This window comes from Gordionus sp. m RMFG-2023, chromosome 4 (assembly GCF_954871325.1).
Source record: "Gordionus sp. m RMFG-2023 chromosome 4, tfGorSpeb1-WG-v2, whole genome shotgun sequence".
NCBI classification, from domain to species: Eukaryota; Metazoa; Nematomorpha; class Gordioida; order Chordodea; family Parachordodidae; genus Gordionus; species Gordionus sp. m RMFG-2023.
Window position 1 is genome coordinate 10,248,181 of NC_088778.1, and position 26,191 is coordinate 10,274,371.

The 26,191-nt window shown below is 26.0% G+C and overlaps 2 protein-coding genes across 3 annotated transcripts in view; both read right to left on the reverse strand.

The window, feature by feature from the left end:
• The window catches only part of LOC135928607 (splicing factor U2AF 35 kDa subunit-like), a 160,109-nt gene that overhangs the window by 55,061 nt on the left and 78,857 nt on the right, over nucleotides 1-26,191 (reverse strand). The window lies entirely within an intron of this gene.
• On the reverse strand, nucleotides 11,253-12,565 carry LOC135928167 (uncharacterized). Of its 2 annotated transcripts, none has more exons than XM_065464533.1 (2): nucleotides 12,462-12,565; nucleotides 11,253-12,125 (listed from the first exon to the last, which is right to left on the reverse strand). In XM_065464533.1, the coding sequence occupies exon 2, from the start codon at nucleotides 12,116-12,118 to the stop codon at nucleotides 11,444-11,446; it is 675 nt and encodes a 224-aa protein (XP_065320605.1). In that variant the 5' UTR covers nucleotides 12,119-12,125; nucleotides 12,462-12,565; the 3' UTR covers nucleotides 11,253-11,443. The 2 variants fall into 2 exon arrangements, with proteins under 2 accessions (XP_065320605.1, XP_065320606.1); XM_065464534.1 differs by having other exon boundaries at nucleotides 12,528-12,555.

A 26,191-nucleotide genomic window follows, 5' to 3' on the forward strand; every position in this document is an offset into this window, starting at 1 on the left:
CTTTGATTAAGATCATATTTTGAAGTATTTATATTATCAATTTTGTTCGGGTAAATTGTTATTCTATTAAATAGGATTTTTTCTTTTATATAAGATGATTTTTGTGTGGTAAAATTGTATATTAATCTTTATTTTTGAAAAATAGTAAAAGTGTAAAAAGTTACTTTTGAAGGTACGAATGATATAAAGCATTATAAAAATTCTTCAAGCGGTTCGATAGAAATAAAAATTATAGCCGCATATGCAATATATAAGTATATAGTTTTGGTAAAAAATTATCTCTTAGAGTTTAATACTCTAGAAAATAAAGCCACTCTCACTATAACCCTGGGTTCATTATAACACCGGTCTCCCCTAATTATGGGCATCAGAAATTTTTTAGCTTTAGCTGATAACATAAAATAATATCACAAAGTACTTTCCAAAATGTCTTACTTTGTGTAATAAACAAAAAATGTCTACCAATATGGCAGGTAACATCAAGAAATTGGGTAGGTATCTGATAAATTCTAGTGGAATTCGTATTACGAATCTATGGTTTTGCTTGATAAAATCTTAGTTGAAAAACAAAAGGAGATTGATGAGTTATATGATAACCATGGGGTTAGCTTGGTGAACTGGATTAATATTCCACTTTTTCCTAGAGAATTCAGGAATTAAACTTGATTCCAATTTTTATTCTCATGTCAAAATTTTATCATTATCAGATCTTTGATAAAATACATAATTTAGAAAATTATCGTATGTTTATATTGTTAGTGGTATTTAATAATGAGATTTGTTTAATAATGCCAAAATATTTTTGTTATAGTTTATGAATTTGAAGAAATCTTTAAAAATATATATGTCCGACTACATTTTTTTATCTTAATTTTCTAAAAGCCACTTTATAAAATTTAAAATATTTTGTTTTTATGTTATAGTTTATGAATTAAAGGAAATCTTTAAAAATATATATGTACGACTACATTTTTTTTATCTTAATTTTCTAAAAACCACTTTAAATTATATATTTTGAGAATATTAAGACAGGAGATTTCATAAAAAACGAATGACACGTTTAATCAGAGGTAAAAAATGCAGACCGAAGAACACAGGTATATTAATTTACGACATTTATATTATTTATTTGAAATATGTTAAATTCAATTTTGTCAGTACTGTAAAAAATAGCTAAATATTAATAAAAGTATAATTTTTTTGGCGTTGATAAAGGGGTAACTACCTGAATCACGGGGAAATTTTTGATATTTTATTTATTTATTAATTTTTTAATATGTGGTCACTTGAATATTTATTTTTTTATATATTTTTATGTGGTCATTTGAATAATTATTATTTTAACTTATATATTTTTATGTGGTCATTTTAATAATTATTATATGGTCATTTTATTATTAAGAAAACCTCTCATTTGTATATATGTGAATATAGTTATTTTAGTAATTTGTTTTTCCTTAAAAATATATATATATCTATATTATCATTAATCATAATTAAAATTAGACATAAATTTGATATAAAAAATAAATTTTTTATTTTTATAGGCAAAATATATTTAAAAATAATTTTAAAATAGCGTAAAATTATTTATGACCCAGACAAAATGTTTTTAAGATTATTTTATCCCTTTTTTTTATTCAAGGGTGTTCTGAGAATTTATATTACAGCAACTGGCTTGTTTTTTAAGAATAGTAAAGATTCGAAAATTTTTGTCATTTTATTTTACATATTATTAAAATATTTTTATTTTTTATATAAACAAATTACTCAATATATCATTTAAATAATTATGATTAAAAGTTATAAAGGTTTAGATCTAGAGATATATAATAACTTTGTTTACAGGCTTGATAAAAAGGTGCCTCCTACCTACTACTATAGGTGCGTAGAGAGAGATACTCATAAGTGTATGGCCAGGCTCACATGCCGAAATAATGAAAAAATTCCAAATAAATTCGAGCACAATCATATTCCGGATATTGCTCAAACTGAGTCACGAAAAATTGTTAACGAAATTAAGCATAAAGCGAAAACAACTATCGATACTCCCAGTATGATTACCTCGGAGATATCGGCAAATCTAGATGAATCCATCGCAATGAAGATTCCTAACTCCAGCCTTATTAAAAGGATAATACACCGTACAAGAAGCTCTCACAATCATCCACCACTGTGCCCAACTTCTTTAGCCGAATTAATTTTACCCTACGAATATACTATTACAGAGAAAGGCTAGAATTTTATCATTCATGATGATGAGGTAAAATTGAACAATTTGTTTAAATTTTATATATTTCAACTGAAAATCAAAATTTGGTAAATTGCAAGTAATTATTTTAAAAATTATTAGATTAAACTTTTAATACTGCAATTTTATATTATAAATTAAGATAAACGAGCGACTTTTAATATTCTCCACTGATGGAAATCTTGAATTTCTCTCCTCATGTGCGATGTAGTTCGCCGATGGTACTTTTAAATGTACACCTCCTCTTTTTCATCAACTTTATACGCTTCACGGAGTAAAAAATAAAACGGTTTTCCCCCTAGTTTACATATTGATGACCGGTAAAAGGAGTGAGGATTACAAGCGAGTTTTTGAAATTATTCGATCATATGTAACAATCTCTCCTGATTTTATAATGACCGATTTTGAGTTATCGGCAATCAATGCATTCAAATCGGTCTTCCAGTTAACGAAACAAAGAGGATGTTTATTTCATTTTGGTCAAAGTTTTTGGAGAAAAATACAAAGGTTTCCAGAAATATCAATGCAATATAAAACCTATACACAATTTTGTTTATTTTTAAAAATGATGGTATGTTTGGCCTATGTGCCAGAAACAGATGTTACAATGGCTTTTGAGACATTAATAATGTCTCCGTTTTATCAAGAAAATGTTATTTTACAGCCCATTATTGATTATTTTGAAAACACATATATAGGGAAATCTTATGGGAGGGAAAGATTAATCCCAATTTTTCCTATTCCTTTATGGAATTGCTATAATTCCATACTTAATGGCGACGCGAATACAAATAATTCTATGGAGGGATGGCACAGGAGTTTTAATTCATTGCTGACTTCCTATCATCCTACAATATGGAGATTTATAACAGGTATAATATTAAATTTCCAGGTAAAAAATTTAAGAAAAAAATTATAGAATAATTTAGTTTTTTTAAAAAGGAAAATTGATTATACATTGAATATTTATATCATTTTAAGGACTTAAAAAGCAACAAAGTTTAACTGAGTTAAAAAATGTCCAACTACAAGAAGGTGATGATGAAGCTTCTCCAAGAAAAAAATACCGGAATCTCTCAGAAAGACTAAAAAGAATAGTATCGGATTACAGAAATCGCGATATTTTATCGTACTTGAAGGGCCTAGCATCCAATATTAATTTAAATATATAATTTTACAATAATGTATTCAATTATAATAAAAAAATAAAATAGCAAATATATATTTTTATATTATTTTATATTTTTTAGTAAAAATATAAAACTCTATAAGCAGCTAGCAGATTGTAATGGTATTCTCATATTATTATTATTAGATTTTTGGTTAGAAAAATTCATTTTTGTGGCAATATAGTGAATTGATCTTTAATAATATATGAAGAGTTTTATAAATAAAATTAAATTCTATATATAAATTGAAACGCGAAAGTGAGATTTAAAAAAATTACTAATCAAAATATTAAGGGTTGTAAACATTAATAAATTTTAATATAACGAGTTAGATTTCAGGCACTAGTCTTGATCCCAAGTTCAGTTAGGGTTCCAGAATTTAAAAAAAATTAAATTATTATTTTAGAGTAATAAAATATAACAAAATATGAGTTAATAAACAAGTCATGTAATCTATTTATAAATCTTATTTCGTAGTATCATCAATTAACTTATATAAATCTTTAAAAAAATTGAAAAAGAATTATTGCACCTTTCATCTTTTTAAAGTAAGGTGCCAGAAGTAAATTATAGTTTGGTAATAACTTTATTTTTATCCAATTCCAAAAATGTCTAAAGATTTTAATAGAAAAATATAATTTCAGCCGCTGGGTTATTTTTGAAAGGATAGCTTTATCAACGCCAAAAAAAATTATACTTTTATTAATATTTAGCTATTTTTTACAGTACAAACAAAATTGAATTTAACATATTTCAATGTCATAATTAGTAATAAAATAAATAATGTAAATGTCGTAAATTAATATACCTGTGTTCTTCGGTCTGCATTTTTTAGCTCTGATTATTTAAAGCCCTGCCCTAAATTTTCAAATTTCGTTATTTTGAATATTTTCTCTGTATTTTATAAATTGTTTTATACGGAATTTAAGATAAGTAACTAATATTAAAGCATAATTAAAATGTTTTTCACTATAATATTAAACGGCATAAAAATATGGATTTGTGGCCTTCTGTCTCTCTTAAAGTTGAAATTGTTTTAAACCGTATCATGAATAATAAACCAGTTTGCACAGTGAGATTTAGAAATAATTAAATAGACAGAATATGAAATTAAAAAATCTTCTTTTCCCATTTCAGAAAGTCTCATAATCATTATGTTTAAAAATATTTATTGTAGGCATTCCCTTTCAGGCAGAATAATATGATTTGAAAATAACTTACAAAATATTAAATTTGAACTAAATTCACATATCATCTCTATTGAAACCACCAAAATATATAATTAAATATATTTTTTATCATTTTAAGATTTATATTTGAAACAGGAGTTGGCATTTATTATTTTTAAATTTAACAATGTTTAAATTTAAAAAAGATAAGATTTTATGTTTTAAAGCTATAAAATTAATGACGATTACAAAAGATTTAATAAGATAGAGGTCTCAATCCAATGTTCCCCTTCATCTAATCTTATTTAAAAATATCAACATATTTTTTTAGCGCTGGAAAGGGTTAATCATAGCAGTAACTAGGGGCTATTAGAATTAGGTCGAATTAATTATATTATGCTTAAAAATATGATATAATAAGTATTCATTGGCTATTATAGCTTTAAATTCTATTTTTTTCCCTTTAACTTTCACCTTTTCTGGTGGTTGATAATCAAAAGAATTAGAAAAAAAATTAAAAAATTAAAACTTTATCATATTTTGAAATTTTTTATGAATTATTTATATACAAATGGTGTATTATTGATAATAACAATTATCCTATATGAGACTTAATAAACCAATATAATCTACAAGCCTGGGGTTTGGGGCTTGTTGGGGCAAAAATTAACTTTTACTAGAATCAATCTTAAAATATAAAATATTAAAATATTTATTAATAGGTTTTTGTAAAAAACGACTTAATCTAATCGTTAAAAAAATTGAGTATACCAAATTCCACATATTTTTTAATAAAATACGAATTTCATAAATAACAAGTGACGTGTTTTAGAGGTAAATAATTTTAAAACGCTACTTTAAATAAATATAGACAATTAAGCTGGTTCTCTGGTTTTTTGGAACTTAATAAATGGGTTAAATATAATTTTGTCAAATATAAATCACTATTGCATTGTGATAATGTTAGTTGTAATACATTCGCTATAATGTTTTCGCGGAAATGCATTCGCTATAATGCATTCGCGCTAATATATTCGCTATAATACATTTGCTATGATGCATTCGCGATAATGCATTCGCGGTATTACATTCGCTGTAATACATTCGCTACAATGTTTTCGCGGTAATGCATTCGCTATAATCGCTATAATGCATTCGCGCTAATATATTCGCTATAATACATTCGCTATGATGCATTCGCGATAATGCATTCGCGGTATTACATTCGCTGTGATGCATTCGCTATAATATTTTCGCGGTAATGCATTCGCTATAATGCATTCGCGCTAATATATTCGCTATGATACATTCGCTCTAATGCATTCGCGGTAATGCATTCGCTATAATATCTTTTCGCGGTAATCGACATTCGCGATAATGCATTCGCGATAATACATTTCGCGGTAAAAGTTTTGCGGTATTGACGTGATACGGTCCAATCGCACTTGAAAAGGGAAAAAATGAATATATTATAAGTTTCTATTTATTTTGAAATTTTTTTTACAATTTTGAATTTTTTAAAATAATTAAAAATATAATTATCGGATAATTTCTATCCATATATAAAATTAGAACTGTGAATCCCAACTCTAAATTAGTGGATTTCGAAAGTCATTATACCCAGTTGACTTTGATAATTGCTGGATTCAAGAAATTGTTGGAAAGGAAATAAAGAAAGCCATTGTGAAGTTTATATATGGAGGAAATAATCCATTTTTTAGCATAAATAATATATTTACTAATGTGCCTGGGCCAGGATTGGGTTTTGTTTTTGATAAAAAGCCTAAAAATATTTAATTTAAATTTAGCCTATTAAACTGTGACTAACTTAAAAAATATAATGCATTTTTTTTTCTTCTAATGAAAATAAATTTCAGCATTGCAAAAAAGTGATTGCCTAAATTAAATACACTTAAATATTGTTATTTTCATTTAAAGCAATAAATTAAATTTTTAAATATGGGTTTGGGCAAATAATTTTAAAACTTATGATGGATTTGGGTTTGATTTTTTTTATTTAATATAAAATAGGCCTGCAAATTATTTTTACTGCTGACCTGGACTGAAGGCTGATGAATAAATCGAAGCCCGTGAAGGTCTCTAATTTCAATAATTGAATCATTTCATTTCCCATCTAACTTTATTTGAACTTAAAGGAATGGACAAACCTTAGATATGCTATTTAAATCATTTGCTAAAAAATTTCTGATAATTGCTGGATTCAAGAAATTGTTGGACACAAGGAAATAAAGAAAGCCATTGCGAAGTTATATATGGAGGAAATATTAATCCATTTTTTTTAGCATAAACAAAAATAATGCCTGTTGTGACCTTGACTTAAATTTACATATATTTTAAAGATTTTTTAAATCCGTTATCAAAAAGTTACTAGCTGATAGCTCGTCAAGAATGACGGGGAATAAGAATTTTCTTCTTTATTGAATGATAGACGAATAATAAATTTTACCCTTATTTGATGATGAATGAATCAGAAATTTTCCTATCTTGTGAGATGTGTTATTTATATTTATTTAGATAAGAGGTTATTCTAAAATTTTCCTTTATTTTTTATAAAGTATGTTTATGAAGTATATGGTTAGTAATTTTAATTAATGTACACAATAAAAAATCTTTTAAACTAAATTTTTATTCATTTGTATTTGTAATTTATAATATAAAAAATATATTCTTGCTAGAACTTCATAAAGGAAAAATTCTAATTCATTCATCATCATATAAAGGTAAAATTTATTATTTATCCAGCATTAAATAAAGAAAAAATTTCTTATTCACCGTCATTCTTGACGAGCTATCAAAAATCTGTAAAAATTATTATGTGCTCAATCTATTTATAATAATCCTTAAATACCCTTATGACATTAATTCTTGAATCTGCCATCTGAGGGTTTTTCCAAAAAATAAATCAATGAGTAAAGAATAAAATTCTGATTACCCGTCATTCTTGACGGTTTATCATCTAGTATAATAATAAATGGGAAATATGTATAATATTTTTCATGTATATTTTTTTTTCTGATGTTGATTTTATCATTATTGAATTTTACGTAAAATGAGATGTATTATGTTCTTAATAAATTTATATGGAAAGAATTAAATTGAAGTTATGTTATTAAAAATTGTAGTTACATTGATCTTAAGTAAGTTTAATAAAAAAAAATCAAAATATAAATTAAGACTAAGAAACTCTTGAGTGTATACCATATATATTTTACAGTAAATCCTATTACAGTAAGTCTTCTTGAATATAAGCCGCACATATTTCCCATTGAACATAAGTCACTCATATTTTTACAGTAAGTCTTATCGTATATAGGCTTATTTTTTAGTAACTAATTACATTTTTGTGAAAAAATAATTCCTTTTGGGATGTAACAGCTTGTCTCTCTTCTGCCTTCCAGCCTCTAACATTCAGAATACTGGAATGCTCGTTTGATCGCCCGTTTTATATACATCATTTTGAACAGGCACTTTGAGGGAAACCTAAATGATATAATATTAAAGGCAAACTCTGTTTATGAATAGTTGGAAGCCATCCTCAGTTACAATCCCGATCTCCTTAGAAGTGAATAACGCATATCAATATCTTCTCGCCTTGGATATAATACAGTTGCACCCTTCATTTGCGTTCATTGTGGCAGCCCCTTGAATCAAATTACCATCCCTTCACTACGTTCTCCCTCGGACGTTAATCCCACCATAAATTCATTAACAACATTCTCATAGCTGCTCTCAAAAAAGTATATATCCCATCCACTCTTCAACCAGTAGGCCTATTAAATGAAAACGCCCTAGGCCCGGATATTATATTCTTTATCCCCTGGACGAACATTGATTTTGCAGCGAATTGACCTGTCATTTTCTGCCATCGAAAAGGCAGAAGTCTTTAAAAGAATAAATATGCTGGCCTCACAAACACAGCCTCTATATAAATCACCGGCCCTGCCCGGGCCGGGCCGTATTTTTAAATTTTTTAAATATACCGGGCCGGGCCTAAAAAAAAATTTTTTAAACATATCCGGGCCGGGCCTTATTATTTTTTATAAAAATTTTTACATTATGAGTTAATGGTTATAAGATTATATTATATTATAGTTATGATTAATATAATATTGGGTGATGGTTAACACTACCTAACAACCCACAGATCGATCTAATTATTAATTTCCTGCAAATTTATTCAAAGTATTAATATATTTTTTTATAATTCATATCTAAATTTTTACAACATATTTTACCAAAACAATCAAATAAAGGAATATCTTAAATAAGTCCCAATATTCAAGTATTATTATATTTTTTTATAATTCATATCTAAATTTTTAGAATATATTTTACCAAAACAATCAAATAAAGGAATATCACTTCTTAAAGTTTGTAATACCTTTCAAAGCGAAAAGGAGAAATAAAATTGATTTTACTTAATATAAAGCATTTTTTAATTGAAAAATTTGTTTTACACAAGTATCATTTTATTTCTCTTTTTCTCTGTCCCAAATTCAAGCAATTACGTATGTAGTCAGGGACAGATCGCAAAATGAAGGAAAACTATATAAAAGATTATATTAAATTACAAGAGGCTCAGGAAGTAATTGAAATACCATCGACCAGTCAAATTACGACTGTTGTTAAACAAACTGAATCGTTTTATGACAAATGGGGCGATGGTAATTCTGGTAATATGTCAATACCCGATGATGAATATTATAATTACATAAATAATAGATAAAACATTTAAGGTGGATAATTTGTTAGAGTGGTGGGCGGCTCATCAAAGCGAATTTCCAATTTTAGCAAAATTGGCAATTCCTGCTTTAAGTGCAAGCTGTGAGCGGAATTTTTCCACTACTGGGAGAATTCTTGAAGAAAGAAGAAGTAATCTTCAACCTGAAAAGGTAGATATGCTTCTCTTTCTTCATGATAATTTGTGAATTTTTAATATCTTTCTTGAGTATAGGGTTTCGTCAATCATGCTGGTTTTTTACTTTGCAAACTGTCAAATATTTATTGCATTTATTATATTTACCTTGAGTCATGAAAGTTTTTAATCCAACATTTTACATTATTTTTTTTTACAATATTATATAATACAATTATCTTCTTTTGTTAAAAATTTATATTATAAAATAAATTATATTAATATTGTGCAATTAGATTATATTTTCAAAATACTATTTATTATACATGCATTTTTTTAAATAGCGATTTATTTTTATTTTATAAATTAAATAGTAAATTAAATAGTAAATTAAATACAATATATTATATTCTCAAAATATTTTCCATTTTTATAAATTAAATATTAGTTTTATTTTTTTTAAATGTAATATAAAATATAGTATATGACAAATATTATTACCATTTTTATGAATATTAGTTTTATTTTTATAAATGCAATATAAAATATAGTATATGCTCAAAATATCCATTTTTATAAATAACAGTTTTATAATTTTTATAAATTCAATATAATATTCTCAAAATATTAGCTTTTTACATGTATTTTTTAAATATAAGAGATAATACTCGCTGAAAAATATGGTAAAATACCTCATAGGTGAATTTTTGTATATACCAGGTCGAATATAATTTTAAAAAATTCCGAACCTTAAATTTTTAAATCCGGGCCGGGCCGGGCCGTAAAAAATTTTTTTAAAAAATATCCGGGCCGGGCCTAAAAAATTTAAAACCGGGTTGGGCCTTGCAAATGGTACCTCTGCAAATCTCTGATATAAATAGTCACTAACACCTTAGGCATGATCGGAAAGCAGGCCATCAATTTTATCAAAAACTATAGGCAATAAAAGACGACAGTATATGTCGTAAATTATAATATTTTTTTTGTATTTGAAATTTCAATCATTTCAACTTTGATTTTTGTAATATTTTTTTTTATCGTTGGGATAAAAAAAATGATTTTTTATGATTCATTATTAATTTTTTATGGTTAAATTTATAAACCATTTTTTCATGATTAATTCTTTGATGTTTATGTGTTTAAAATAAAAAGTTACGATTTAAAAGTCCACAAGTATTTAGTAGTTAAGTTATCACATTTTTAGCTGAGTAAGATTTAGTAGGATTGACGTTTCGGGTTTTCCGATTTTTGATTTTCAGTTGAGTTTTTCTGCTTTATTTTGTTAACATTTTCTGCTTATTTAGTTTTTTTTGTCATTTCTGTTTTTTATAAATTTTTTCAGTATAGATTAACCCAAAGAAAGAATCTAAAAATCTGACGATCAGGATATTTGTAAAACGATAAAAAACAAACACCGTTTATTTAAAATTGTGATTATTTTTTATTTTTGTATAAATATTTTTTTTTATATAATTGTAATAATAATGAACATGTTATAATAGTTGATTGCTATATAACTTTTTGACTCTGATAAATAAGATTTTTTTAAAATTTTATGTAGATTAAAAAATTTTTATTAATTCTACTTCATATCTGACTAATCATTGAATCTTTACTCTCACCTATTTTAAAAAATAGTTTGCAAAATAGATTATCATTTTGTTGTTTGAAAAAATTTTAATAATACAATTTTAATAATACAATTATAATTTTTTTTATTAATTTAATACAACAAATTTAAAATCATTTTTAAAAAAATCAAAAATTAATAAAATAATCAAATAAACATTTGTATTTAAAAACCACAATGCACAATAATTGACAAATAAAATGTGTTTATATATATATTTAAAAACCACAATGCACAATAATTGACAAATAAAATGTGTTTATATATATATTTAAAATATATTTACTTAACATGAAAAAATATAAGTACTATTTTCATAAAAAAATTTTCTTTAAGAATCTTATTCTTTTAAGAATCCATGCCCTCTTTTCTATCCTTCTCAAGTATCCTATTCTCCCTTTCTATCAACCGTCGCTCTCTCTCAAACTCCTTGAGCCTATCAATGTAGTCCTCATAAGTACAATGTGATAATTCCTTAAATATAGGTTTGCAGGCCTTGTTGAAGCGTGGATAATGATCTGTCCGGCACTGTTGGAATGCTATCATAAAGTTAGCACAATAATCTTTGGCCTTAGTTGTTAAATGGGCATCTTCAATGTTCCTCCTTGAAGGGGGTTCCCTTTTGAGGGGTCTTGGTGTGGGCTTGTATTCAGGGGCAGATTCACCCTTGGGAAATCTCCAAGAGATAGGCAAAACTGCCATAGGGTTGATGTTAGCCAAAAGTAGACTGCCTCTGGTATTTGAACCACGGTCTTGGATAATGCTAGTTTCACAAAATTCTACCCTGTTGGCATCATTGTCAAAATGGTTTTCATCAAGATTTTCCTTAGTCATATATTGTAGATTTTGATGAATTTGATGATGGTCATCATGTCTTTTAAGAGATCTTTTGTATTCTTCATGAGATATGGAACCTTGAAACCCAAAAAGTGGGTCAAACATAATTCCACCACCTAAATCTGGTGCATATTCAGGGAAAGCAAAGTTCAGCTTGACCCAATAATAAATATGGGATAAAACCATTATTTATCTATAATTAATAGGTAAAATTAAGTATATAAAAAATTCATTTTAATATATTTTATGAAATAATTATTTAAGTATCCTAGTAATATTTGTTTTTATAAAACAAAATCATATTCTAAAACTTAATATTTTTTGCTTTATTCAATTAGTATTAGTGCTCAAATTAATTTTAATTTATTTACCAAATTCTGTTATTTTACATAAAAATTTAAACTATAAATATACAGTCTATAATCAACTAGCACAAAATTATTTTATAGTTCTCTATATTCATATTAAAAGTAAAAGTTATATTTAATGAATTATTCAACATATTTAGACTAATATTGCAAATAATAACCTGTACAGATTAAATATGATCAATAGTAATTGCATATTTTTAATGATAAATAAAATGGTAGAATACCATATGGTAAGATAGATCGGAATGAAAATATTGATTTATCTACTTTTAAATATATGTAGAGGGGGGGGGGTACGATTTTTCATAAATTATCAAAGACGAATATATATACAATTAATTTTTTTAAATTAAGAATATGAATAAATATCATTATTTATATTATTTCCGATGTATGTCGTAACTAAGTCATGTCATCGATACCCATCTATTTATTTTTTGGGGTATTTTTTTGTAAATGAGCCTTTTTTTATCAAATCTCATTGCGTAACCAATGGGAGGTGAGGGAAGGGGGCATCACAAATTTGTTTAATTTCATAAATATAATATAAAGCTAATAAAAATTTACCCCCCACCTCTCCACCCTCAATTAAAATTTTTCAAGTATTAGAATATCAATAATCAAACATAAAATTTATATTTTAAAAATAAATTTTATTAATATACTTTCTTTGATTTTAATGATGATAAAAAAATTATACATCATATGTGATATACAAATATCATAAATTTTTAAGTTTATACCAGTTGTGGTTGTGAATATAAGAGGGGAGGCCCTCGCCCAAACTATTTTGTTAAATATAGAGAAATATAAGCTGAATATAATTTAAATGCGAGGACAAGGTTAGGATGGTCAAAGCACATATTTAAAAAAATATCCATCCGCTATCATTGTGCATCTCATTCGTTGAAATAGCAATATTCGATTAATATACTCTACCTTCTATACGCAAATGCCTTGGGTATTTTAACCTACAAAATAGAATAAATAAAATATATTTTTAACCATTATATTCAAAATTTATAATATTTAAATATCCGAAGCGGTAAGATTAAATCGAAATATATCAATGAATGAACCAGAAACCCATCATCATAAATTTATAAAATATGTTCCCTACACAATGGGTTATACATCATGATTCAGTTTCGGTATTTATAGAACTGAAAGAGATGATCAGAATATCTTTACATGATATTATAATGTGTCATCTGAAGCGATATCAATATTAAATTCTAGATCAATGATAGTTTATTTTTGCTGCTAGTTGCATTAATAAATTATTTTTCTATAGCTCACTACTTTGAAAATCCCCCCCCCCTATCTCCACTATAGGAAAATCTTGGATAAGCCACTGCAACGCGTTATGTAAAGGTAAATACAAGAATAATTTTTTTTTTAATTAATAATTCAAACAGGCTGTTAATCGATCCTCTTTTTTTAAAAAGATCGAATCCCAATCCCGATCTTTTTCTTATTTAAATTTCTGATCAATGCAAAATTAACTAAAATAAAAATAAATAAATATGTTATAAATTTATTGTAATAGTATAATATAAGTATAACAATTAGAATATATTTATTTATAATTAAATTAGCCATTAATAATAAAAAATTTTCTAAATTATCAGTATTTAAACAACCACGTTTTTCATTAAGTACATGCTTAGCTTTATTAAACAAACTCTCCACAGGAGCGCTTGATGGTAAAGGTGTGTTATATTCAATAAATGTTTTTTTAATTAACATAATTATCAAAGATATTCACTGAATCATCATTAGAATAATAAAAAATAATGGAAAGAGCATTTTGTGACGAGTTTTTCTCAAAAAAGGTATCGATCCATGTGTTTAATTTATTTCACCTCTCTTTTAAAAATTAAGTTATCGATCCATGCATTCATTTGAAGGATCTGCATATAGTTGACCCTGTATATCTTCTAAATGGGCAATTAACTTTTCTTTTAGCAACAAATTTTGTGGCAGATTAATAAAAGGCCAATTGAGCCTACATTTTGGGTGAATTATTGATGCCAATACTGTCATCATATAGTGAAGGAAATCTATAATTTTCATTATATGCATATTGTTATGATCTTCACAAATAATAAAAATTGTATTTTTAAAAGAATTAATTACTTCTAAATGACTCTTTACGTTTGAACTGCTAATATTTGAAGAAGATATTTTGTTTTTGCATCCATCCGTTTCACATTAAGTAAAATACTTACGTAAATTATGAAATGGTAAAAGATTCTCATTCTCACTTATATCTGCTGTCACATCAATAGAAGTAGATGTATTATCTTCTAAATCTATAATGTAGGACATTATTGAAACCTAGAATTTATATTATAATATAATTAATAAATAAATATAACTTGTTCTTACAAAAAATTTGGGAAATTGTTGAAATATAAAATCTGGTGGAATGGTGGTTGATAAAATATGATGTAGATAGATATTTTTTTTAAAATAATATTTAAATTTAATTTTCAAAATTTTTATTTTATTTATTGCTTTTTAAGTATAAAAATAATTTTTAAAAGGATCGGGATCGAATATTTAAAAAAATGATTTAATCACGATCCACAATTTAAGGCCAGGATCTTAAATCCGAGAAAATTGACAAATTTAGGATCGAATCCAGGATAGGCGATCTTTTGATTCGATCCTTTAACAACTCTGAATTCAAATATAATATAATGAATATTTTATATAAAATAAATAATGAATTAAGTATTTATTGTTACTATTATTTATTTTATTGATAATATATTTAAATTTATATGAACATAATATTTATTTAAACATATTATTCATTACTAGAAGATAGCCCGTCAAAAATGACGGGGAATGAGAATTTTCTTTCTTACTTTTATGATAGTTTTTACCTCTTATTTGAAAATAATATCCAATTATTAATCTTTTAATCCCTCCCCCCCCCCCCTTCATGCCAGGTTTAATCCATTAAAACTAAGTGTAAATTATGGTATTGTAAAATTAAATTTAAAGCTTTTACTTGATAATACCAATATTATTTGATAAATATTACTGATCATTTATACCTAATATTTAATATTAAAAAAATTCCCAGGCAAAGTACAAAGCCATAATAATTTTGAAAAATTCTTCCAAGCCCAGTGAATATAATAATTTTGGTAGTTGAGAACTGAAATAAAATATTTAAATAATCATAATGTTAAAAATACAATCAAAATCAGATTCATGGGCCTAGGTTTTTTGATCAGGCTGAGTCCAGGCCTGCATAAAAATTTTTTTAGGCCAATGTCTGACTCATAGTTAATATTAAAAAATTCTCAAGCATTCTAGCTCATAATATTTTTGGAAAATTTAAAATATTTTTCAAACCCAGCCCAACCTATAAAAATTTTATAAAAAATAATTTTCCCAAACTTGGCAACCCATAGTAATTTTCAAAATTTTTTCCCAACCCGGGAGATAGGTATATCTCTAAACACCATATCTATTTTTTATTCTATTTTAACCCAGCTCACCCCTACTTCAGACAAAGGCCAACCCATTAAGACTGAGAATGATTACTATTTTTATTAAAATATATTTAAATTAGCTTTTACCTGAGGGCCATGTAAATATTCTGTGTTAAATATTACACCTATACCTAATATTAAAAAAATTCACAAGCCAGGTCCACGCACTTGGGAAAATTTTCTCAAAAAGACCATAATAATTTTGATAGTTGAGAACTGAAATAAAATATATAAAAAGTCACAATGCATTTAAAAATACAATCAGAATATGAAAGTTGCATGGGCCTTGGTATTTGATCAGGCCTGGCCATGTTTCCAAAAGAAATTTTCAGGTTAATTTCTAACCCATATTTAAAATTAAAAAAATTTCAGCAATCTAAGACTATATTAATTTTATAAAATGTTTCCCAAGCTACTTTCAAGTCCATATTAATTGTAAAAAATATTTCCCAAACCCAGGAAAACCCAGAATAATTTATTTTTACCTTGGATCCAGAAAAATAGGTGTTATGTAGGGGTTTATAAGAATTAAATCTGTCTAATATGTATATATTTTTTGCCATTTATATTATTGGGAAAATCAAAATTAGGATCAAATGAAGGGGAATGATTTACCTATCATTCTACTGGTTAGCTCCTGGTATTTATATGAAAATCATGAATACATATTAAAGTACAATGCTAAAAATATGTTCATTCTATTTTAAATTTTAAACAAACCACCACCCTTCCTAATGATTTATTACTTAGTTACAAAATATAAATTTAAATTTAAGACATTGTTATTAAATTACAATAGAAAAAATAAAAAGATATTCTAAGTTAACAAATAATAGGAGGTTAACTTTAATCATAGTCAAATTATATATAAGTTAAACAAAATATACATTTAATCAAAAATGTTATAATAAGTTATGAAAAATATACATTCTACACAGTGGCGTAGCTACGGGGATGGTTTTCGGGTTTGAACCCCTCCCAGATAAATTTTTAGATTATACGTTCAAAAGACTTAAAAGTGACTTTATATCAAATAAATACCATTCATATTTATATATTTTGGTTTTGATGTTTGTGAAAGGATATTATATTACTATTGAAATTATTCTAGGTAGTATTATTATAAAGTCATTGAGAATAATCTACTAAATTATAATAACATATTATTGATGCATTTAAAAGATATATTAATTATATATTATCGAAGATATGGTTATGATTTTTAAGATAAAAACGCCGAAGGCCGGGCAAAGGGGCCGAAAGCCCGTTAAAGGGGGTCTGGGAGGCGAAGTCCTCCAGGCTTTTATATCTGATTCCCCATATAATCGTTTAAATTTTAAATTATACATAAATTCAAGAATTAAAAAAGTATTTAAATAAATCTCGTACTCTTTGAATCGTATCTATTTGATTAATTTTGTCAGATTAAGAAAAAAAATATTTTACCAGATTAAGAAAAAAAATATTTGCCGGGATTCGAACCCAAGTCCATTAATCCATCTAGATTTGTAAGAAAAGTTCTTGCCCGATTGGGCCACAGGTACTTTTCAAAATTAATGATTTTTTGAATATATATTATAAGTGGGACATGAAAAGTGAAACATGAAAAGTGTGACATGAGAACTTGACAAGGCTTTTATATATATTATAGATAGATACTAAACAATGGGTATGCTCTCTAAATGAGATTAATACTAGCATCTCTATTACAAGAGAAAAACAACAATTGACTCCTTTACAGGTTTAATTTTAATAAAAGCAAAAATAAGTTCTATTTATTCTTTCCTTTTGTCTTCCTTTTTCTTTTCCCTTTCACTGTTCCTTTTCTCCCCCTTTTCTTTACCTTTCATTTTTATAAGGTTATTCAGATGCTGATTTGGCTCGATTTAAAAATGACCCTTTGATTTTATACAAAATAATATTATATAGGCCTCGAGATCTGGCAATATAAAGGTCCAAACATTTCTGCCATCTACTAGGAAAATCAGTCTTATATATTATTATGGATAAAATCTTAATAAGCTCATTTTTGTAAATCAACCCAAATCATATTTTTTAACAATCCTACCAGAAATCCAAACCGAACCTGAACCGAACCTTTAAACCGCTAAAAACCGGTATTTTTTATCTAACCTGAACCGAACCTAAACCACTAAAAAAAATTTCTAGCTTAACCTGAACCGAACCGCTAAAATGCCTCTGAACCGGTTCTAGCTTCATGATTTTATTCTTATAAAATAAAGTTAATTAGTATATTGAAAAAATTTCAATTCTATTCGAATTATTTTAAAGATTATCATCAATCACATTTGATTGATAAGTGTCGGTCATAATTTTTATTAACTTTAGTATATTGTCATTTTATATTTTTTAAATATTTTAAGCTAAATTATAATGCTTAGAGAAAAATTAAATCCAAAATATTATTATAAATGACACATTAAATCTGATATCATATTGGCTTCCCAAGTTAGTGTGGAAAGATGTTTTTCAACAATTAAATTTATACTATCTCCTTATAGATGTAATTTGACGAATTTTGAAAATATAATAATCGTGTGGCTTAATAAAAAAAATTTAAGCAAAAAAAAGTAAAATATTTTTCATATTAAAATTAATCATTGATATTTATTTTTATATGTATAAATTAAATATTATTTTATAATGTGCAATTAATAAAAATGAAGGTTTTATACATGTATTTTTTAAATTAGTGATAAATTAAAAAAATATTTTTCCTATATACATAAGTATTCAAACCGGTTTTTAGAGCTTCGAACCGAACCGATATTTTATATTTTTATGAACCGAACCTGAACCTTGAACCTTTATTTTTATCCGAACCTGAACCCGAACCGATATTCGTTTCAGTTTGGATCCCTGAATCCTACCCCCCACTCCCTTTTCCTTTCCTTCTCATTTTCCTTCCTATTGTTTTTTTTTCCTTATTCTCTCTTTTCCGTAGACCTTTTTTTTCCTTTTCCTTTTTTCTTTTCATTTTTCATTTACTTTTCATTTTTTTATCTATTTTTTCTTTCACTCTCCCTTTTCTCTATTTTTTATTTAACTATTCATTATCCCGTTTACTTTCCTTTTTTCCTCACCCCATTTTCTTTTTTCCCTATTCCCACCTTTTTCTTTTCCTTATTTTTCTTTACCTTTTTCATTTTTTCCTTCATTTTCCCTTTTCTGTTTTTCTTTTCATTTTTCTTTCATATTTCCTTTATCTATTTTTTCTTTCGCTTTCCCTTTTTCTCTATTTTATATTTCACTTTCCATTATCCCGTTTTCTTTACTTTTTATCTCCCTTTTTCATTTTATATTTTCCATTTCTCTTTTCCTTAACCTTTTGCTTTAACCTTTTCCTTTTTCCACCTCTTTTCTTTCCTTTTCCTCTCCCTGCTCCTTTCCAAATTTTCTTTCCTTCTTCCTCATTACCTTTTCCTATCCCTGCTCCTTTCTACATTTTATTTCCTTTCTCCTTTCCCATTTTTTCCTTCTCATTTTCCTTTCCCTTTATCTTTTTCCTTTATCTTTTTCTTTCCCTTTACGTTTTTTTTCCTCTTTTCCCTTTTTCTTTTCCATGCTTTTTCTTTACATTACCCTTTTTCTATAGCCTCCCAACTACTAAAGATATGCATCTAATATTGACCCCTATACAGGTTCAGTAAAGTATCTTAATGTTTGTTTAATTTTAATAATAATGTTTATTTATATTTTTGCCTGATATCTAGTGATGTTAAGTACTAGTTACCTGTAACTAGTTACATTTTGGCTAAAAAATAACTGTAACTAGTTATATTTTTAAAATTGTAACTAGTAACTGTAACTAGTTATAATTTTTGAAATGTAACTGCCAAAAGTAACTAATTACTTTTAAAGATATATTCAAATAATTAATTTTATTTTTAATATGTTGTGATAAATTAATTTTAAATTAAATTTATTTTTTAAATTAAATTTATTAAATTTAAAATTTTGTGAAAATGTCTGATTGTTATAATTTCCCGTTCAAATTGATTTTCTTTTCTTAAATTGTTACATTGCTGCTGGGCTTCATAATTTTGTAAGCAAATTCAAGTAATTTAATAAATTTTAATATTATATTTATTTACAAATGTAGCACAATATATTTTTTTCCATCAAGTAACAAGCATTGGAACTTCATATCATACGTAATAAAAAAAATTTTAAATTTAGAATAAGGAAAAACAAAGACAGATTATTTTAGAATTTAATATTAAATTATTAATCATTACTTACAAGAACCAAGTCTAACAAAAATATCATGTTATAGGTTTAATAATCTTTATGATAATGACAACATCATTGCTGCAATTCTTCACCCTTTATTTAAAACTGACTGGCCTTGGATTAGGCAAGAAAGGAATAAAGCAAAAAAGGAGGAAATTTTAAATTTAATAAATACCTTAATACCTCAAAGTGAATCCCAGACGAATGAATCATGCTCAAAACCAACATCACTTGATGTAGTTGGATTTTTTGACCTAAAGCGCCAAAATATTCTGGATAATGAACTTATAGAAAACTTTATCATATCTAATAACAACACTTTTTCTTTATATAACGATTTTACAAAGTTAAAATTACTCTTTATTAAATATAATGTTGTTCTAACATCAAGTGCTCCCGTAGAGCGCTTGTTCAGTCTAGGTAAGCTCATTTTTGGAGATAAACGAGCACGTCTCCTAGATAATAACTTTGAAATTAATTTGTTGTTAAAAGCAAATAAACATTTATTAGATTCTAATTTTTATGAAAAATAAATGTTTTTTTTTTCAATGCAATTATATATTTTTATATTCGATGTAAATATTCAATTTTGCGATATTTTTTTATATAAATAAATTGTATATTATTTTAAATAACTGATTATACTTTGTTTATCCTAATTTTTTTTATATTAAATAAATGCATTCAATAAATAAATAATGCGCATATGAATGATGTATAAAGTAACTAGTTACTTTTGAAAATAACTGTAACTAATATTTTGTAAAAATGTAACTAGTAACTGTAACTAGTTATGTTTCAATATATTCAAATAAAATTTCAAATATTTTTTTTCTTTTCTTTTCCATATCATAACAATAAAAATAGCCATTTTATCAGTGGTATAAACAATTTAGTTTTTCTTTTATCGACCGTTATTTTATTTGCTATATTTTATTTAAAAAATTATTATAAATAAATTTTTTAGGAAAATAAGAAGCATTAAAATTTAAAAATTATATCAATAAATAAATTTTATAAATATTTTTCTACTATAATTTTCAAGGATAGATTATATAAGATTTAAAAGGTGACCTCAACATGGCAGTTAATGTAGGTATAAATCCCAGATCCTTGGCTTCATATTAAAAACAGGCTTGAATACCAAAATATACTTTGTTGAACATAGATCACATTTTGAATGTTATAAAAAATCTCCATATATTTTAAAATATATTTCATTCAAATTCATTAATCACAAAAAAAATATACAACGCTATATTTTTTATGACAAATATCGTTTTTAAATCCCAATTTAATTAAATTTATAAAGAACGAAAAAGTTCTCCTATTTCCAAAAAAACAAATTTGGATGATACATTTTGGGATTTTAATTTAATTTCAAAAGTTTGAACTAAAAAAGGTTTTAATTATATTTGGTTTATTGATATCGCGCTAAATCAAAAAATTGTCCCGCTAAATGAATTTATCTTGCGCGGAAAAACTGTCCCGATAGATGTTTAACCTAAAATAGCCAAAAATCATAAATTTTTATACGATGTCAATTTAAAAATTTTTTTAATTTATTTTTATATACTAGTATAATATTAGCTGGAAATTATATTCATATTTTATCAAATTTAAGATATTTTTAATTCCGCTATTTTTTTTCAAAGTAAAAAATTAACAATGATTGAGAACTAAATATATTTAAATTTTATTAAATAAAGTAGAAATCGAAGTAATGAATATTTTTGGCCAATTTGATAATTCCAATGTTAATTTTTATAGAAATTAAACATAATTATTGACAGAATCTAAATAAATTAACGAATTATTTCTGCCAGGCCATAAGTGCGGCTAAAAAAAGTGGATAAAATAAATAATTATTAGTGCTATATTCAACACATTATAAAGTAAAGAAGCTAAAAATTTTATTATAGATATGTATATCTAGAGATTGTTACTTTCCTAGTTCTATCGGATTTGTAAGCGACGCTCTTGCCGATTATGCCAGAGACAATTCACTATTTTTTAAATCCAAATGAAAAATAAATAAAATACAAATTTGATAAGTACTAAAGCAATACCTATCATTAACCTAAGAATTTTTGTATATATGTTATGGTAGCTTAAATAAATAAATGTTTGATATGAAATGATATTATCATTGGACCGAATAAGATATGGTGATTTTTATTGGACGAATGATTTTTAAAAGAATACTATTGGCTATTACGTTGTGACACTGACTGTCACATGGCTTTTATATATATTATAGATAGATAGATTATAGATATTATAGATTTGTAAGCGACGCTCTTGCCGATTAGGCAGACGCTTTTCAAAATCCACGATTTTTATATTATTTATTATAAATTGTGCCACTGCTTTTATATATATTAGAGATATTTATCTCACTGGCAAAATAAATTAAATTTAATTAATGATATATACTTATTTTAATCGTAATAATGATTATAATAATGGAGAAGAAGGCCTATAAATTTTTATTAAAAACGCGGGCCGGCAAAACTTTTTAAAAAATATTTCGTAATTGGGCCGGGCCAGCAAAATTTTTTAAAAAAAATTTCAGGCTAGTTTAGTATTGTAAAATCAATACCATCTAAAATCAATACGGAATGATCTTACAATATTGTAAAATCAATACCGTATTTATAATTTATGACCGAATTTCAACTATGAATAAAAAAAAATTTATGTCATAAATATAAGTGTTTAAATTTTAATCAGCTAAAAATATAATTGTATATGTATCTAAAATAAAAAATGGTGATTTTATGAAGCCAACAGGAAATCTAAACATAATCAGAGTGATAGATATTGATTGAGATTCTTTGATGTAATAGAAACCCTCATTTGTCTATTAGCTTAAGCTTTTGTCTATTAAAATTTTAAGGCTATAGATCCCAAAAATACGATGATAAATGAAGAAAACTTCTATACATTGTATTTAATTAAATTTTAGAAATATATAATGCATAAATATTTTACAATTTCAATGGCCACCAAATATATTTGAAGCGATGAAAACATATCTTAAAAATCAATACGGTATTGAATCTACAATCATAATATCAATACGGTATTGAATCTACAATCATAATATCAATACGATATTGAATCTACAATTATAATATCAATACGGTATTGAATCTACAATGATCCTACAATATTGTAAAATCAATACCGTATTTATAATTTATGACCGAATTTCAACTATGAATAAAAAAAAATTTATGTCATAAATATAAGTGTTAAATTTTAATCAGCTAAAAATATAATTGTATATGCATCTAAAATAAAAAATGGTGATTTTATGAAGCCAACAGGAAATCTAAACATAATCAGAGTGATAGATATTGATTGAGATTCTTTGATGTAATAGAAACCCTCATTTGTCTATGATTAGCTTAAGCTTTTGTCTATTAAAATTTTAAGGCTATAGATCCCAAAAATACGATGATAAATGAAGAAAACTTCTATACATTGTATTTAATTAAATTTTAGAAATATATAATGAATAAATATTTTACAATTTCAATGGCCACCAAATATATTTGAAGCGATGAAAACATATCTTAAAAATCAATACGGTATTGAATCTACAATCATAATATCAATACGGTATTGAATCTACAATCATAATATCAATACGATATTGAATCTACAATTATAATATCAATACGGTATTGAATCTACAATCATAATATCAACACGATTTATTTCACAATCCTACACCGCGACGGGCTATTAGGCCCGATGCAGATCACTAACATGAAATATACCATACGATAATAAATATGGTAATAATTGGCAAAATTTTAAAAATATCAGCTATGCAATTGGGTTGTATTAAATAACAAAACCAAAATCTGCTTCCATGATAACAATTCCATGATTTAATAAGTTGTAAAATTACAGACCTATAATATTTCGGTTTTTAATTTAATTCAGCTATCATATTAAGGAGAAAATTCAAATTCTTTGTCAAATTTGATGATCTATCAGATTGTAATCATTATATTGTATCTTACATACAAATATCAGCGTAATTGCTCAATTCTATCCACCATGTTATTGTTTACTAGTGATCTGCATCGGGCTTAATTTTTTAAGGCTAGATACTCCCATAAAATTTCTCCTACCCGGCCCGATCCCGAATGAATTTTTCTTTATTTATTCCGAAAAGCCGGACCCGAAATAAAAATAATAATTATATATCGGCAAGACTCGAATTCGTTTAAATAGAGAAAAATTCAATTCGTAAAAAAAATATTCTATAAATAAAAAATATTAGCGCTTATTCTAACTGATATTTTTAAATATCTCAATTTATTTGACAATATTTATTAGAGAACTGCTATTTTTTTAAAAAATAAATCGAGTTCGGACTGTTTCGGGCTTTTAAAAACGAGCCTAATATATTTTTAAAGATAAAATGGGCTCAGGCTGGGTCGAGCCTAATATTTTTAAAAATAAATTGGGTTCAGGCTGGGTCGAGCCTAATATTTTTTAAAAAAAATTGGAAATTGGGTTCAGACTGGGTCGAGTCTAATATTTTTTAAAAAATTCAATTAAAAAAATCGGGCCTGGTCGGGACAGCCTTGCAAATTTTTTTTTAATATGACTAAATTTATCAATTATATATTGATTTGAGTAATTATAAAAAAAAATTAAGGGTCGGACGCCGGCAAAATTTTTTAAAAAATATTTCGGTCCGGGCCAGAGACCTTCATGGGCCTTAATTTTTTGACAAGCCCGGCCCAAGCCCATATATAAAAATTTAACTTTTATTTAATGAAAATTAACAATATTTAAATATATTTAGGCAATCATTTTGTTTACAATACTAAAATTTATTATTATTATAAGAAAAAAGGCAATATTTTATTAAATTAGTAATGTTTTAAATAATCAAAATTTAAATTTAATTTTTTTAGGCCCAAGCCCTAAAAAAAATTTTTAAAACGCAGGCCAGGCCCAGACCCGCTAGAAAATTATTAGATCCATACCCGGTCGGGCCCATGAAGGTCTTTGGTCCGGGCTAAGCCCGATGTAGATAATTAATAGTTATTTCATATTTTTTATTTTAAGCCCAACCCAGCCTGGACCCGAATTTTTTAAAAAAAATATTTGGCTCTACTCAACCCTAACCGAAATTTTTCAAATAGATTTGGCAAAATCTGAAGCTCGTTCGGGTCGAGTCGTGCTATTCAATTCATATCCAAATATTAACTTAGGACGTTGTACTTCCAATTGTTTTAAATAATATTAGGAGGTTCGGGAAAAAAAACCTCAGTATAATAGTGAAAATCGAAACATAGAAATACTTAATCATAATATGAAATTCGGGGAAAAACTTATGGTGGAAGATGTAATTTGAATTGAAATAGCTATGGCAAGGGATTAATTTGAAATATGCTTTAACAGTTCACGAGTTTAGAATCTCATGCATGTCGTCATGGTAAATAATTTTTTTAACGTTATGCAATTCCACTAGCGAAATGGTTGATATTACATTCGTCCTCTTGATAGTTATATAATGTTGTTCGTGAATTCTAATGAATACTATTTGTAATCTTCAGAGTGAAATCATGGTTAAATAATGTTGCTAAATAGTTTTCTTCATATCGATTTAAATAGGGTATAAAAGATTTTTAGTGTCTGGTATGGATATTAAATATTAAAGCTGATAAAAGAAAAGAGGACGAATATTTTATACGGTACTTAAATACTTTTGAAAAAAAATAAAGTAGGGCGAAAGTAGAGGACGAATATTTCACATAAAAAAGCTAGAGTAGAGGACGAATATTTTACATTTAGAAACGAATGTAAAGGACGAATACTTCATCTTTGAAAGTGAAGTTATAGGACAAACATTTCACATTAAAAGGTGAAGGTAGAGGACGAATATTTCGATTTAAAGAAGCGAAGGTAGAGGACGAATACTTCACATTTAGAAAGGAAGGTAGAGGACGAATACTTCACTTTTAAAAATGAAGTTATAGGACAAACATTTCACATTAAAAGGTGAAGGTAGAGGACGAATATTCGATTTTAGAAGCGGAAGGTAGAGGACGAATACTTCACATTTAAAAGTGAAATTATAGGACAACATT

What these genes read in the sequence shown, in the direction of transcription:
- LOC135928167 (XM_065464533.1), bottom strand. Translation starts at nt 12,118, where the DNA reads ATGGTTTTATCCCATATTTATTATTGGGTCAAGCTGAACTTTGCTTTC.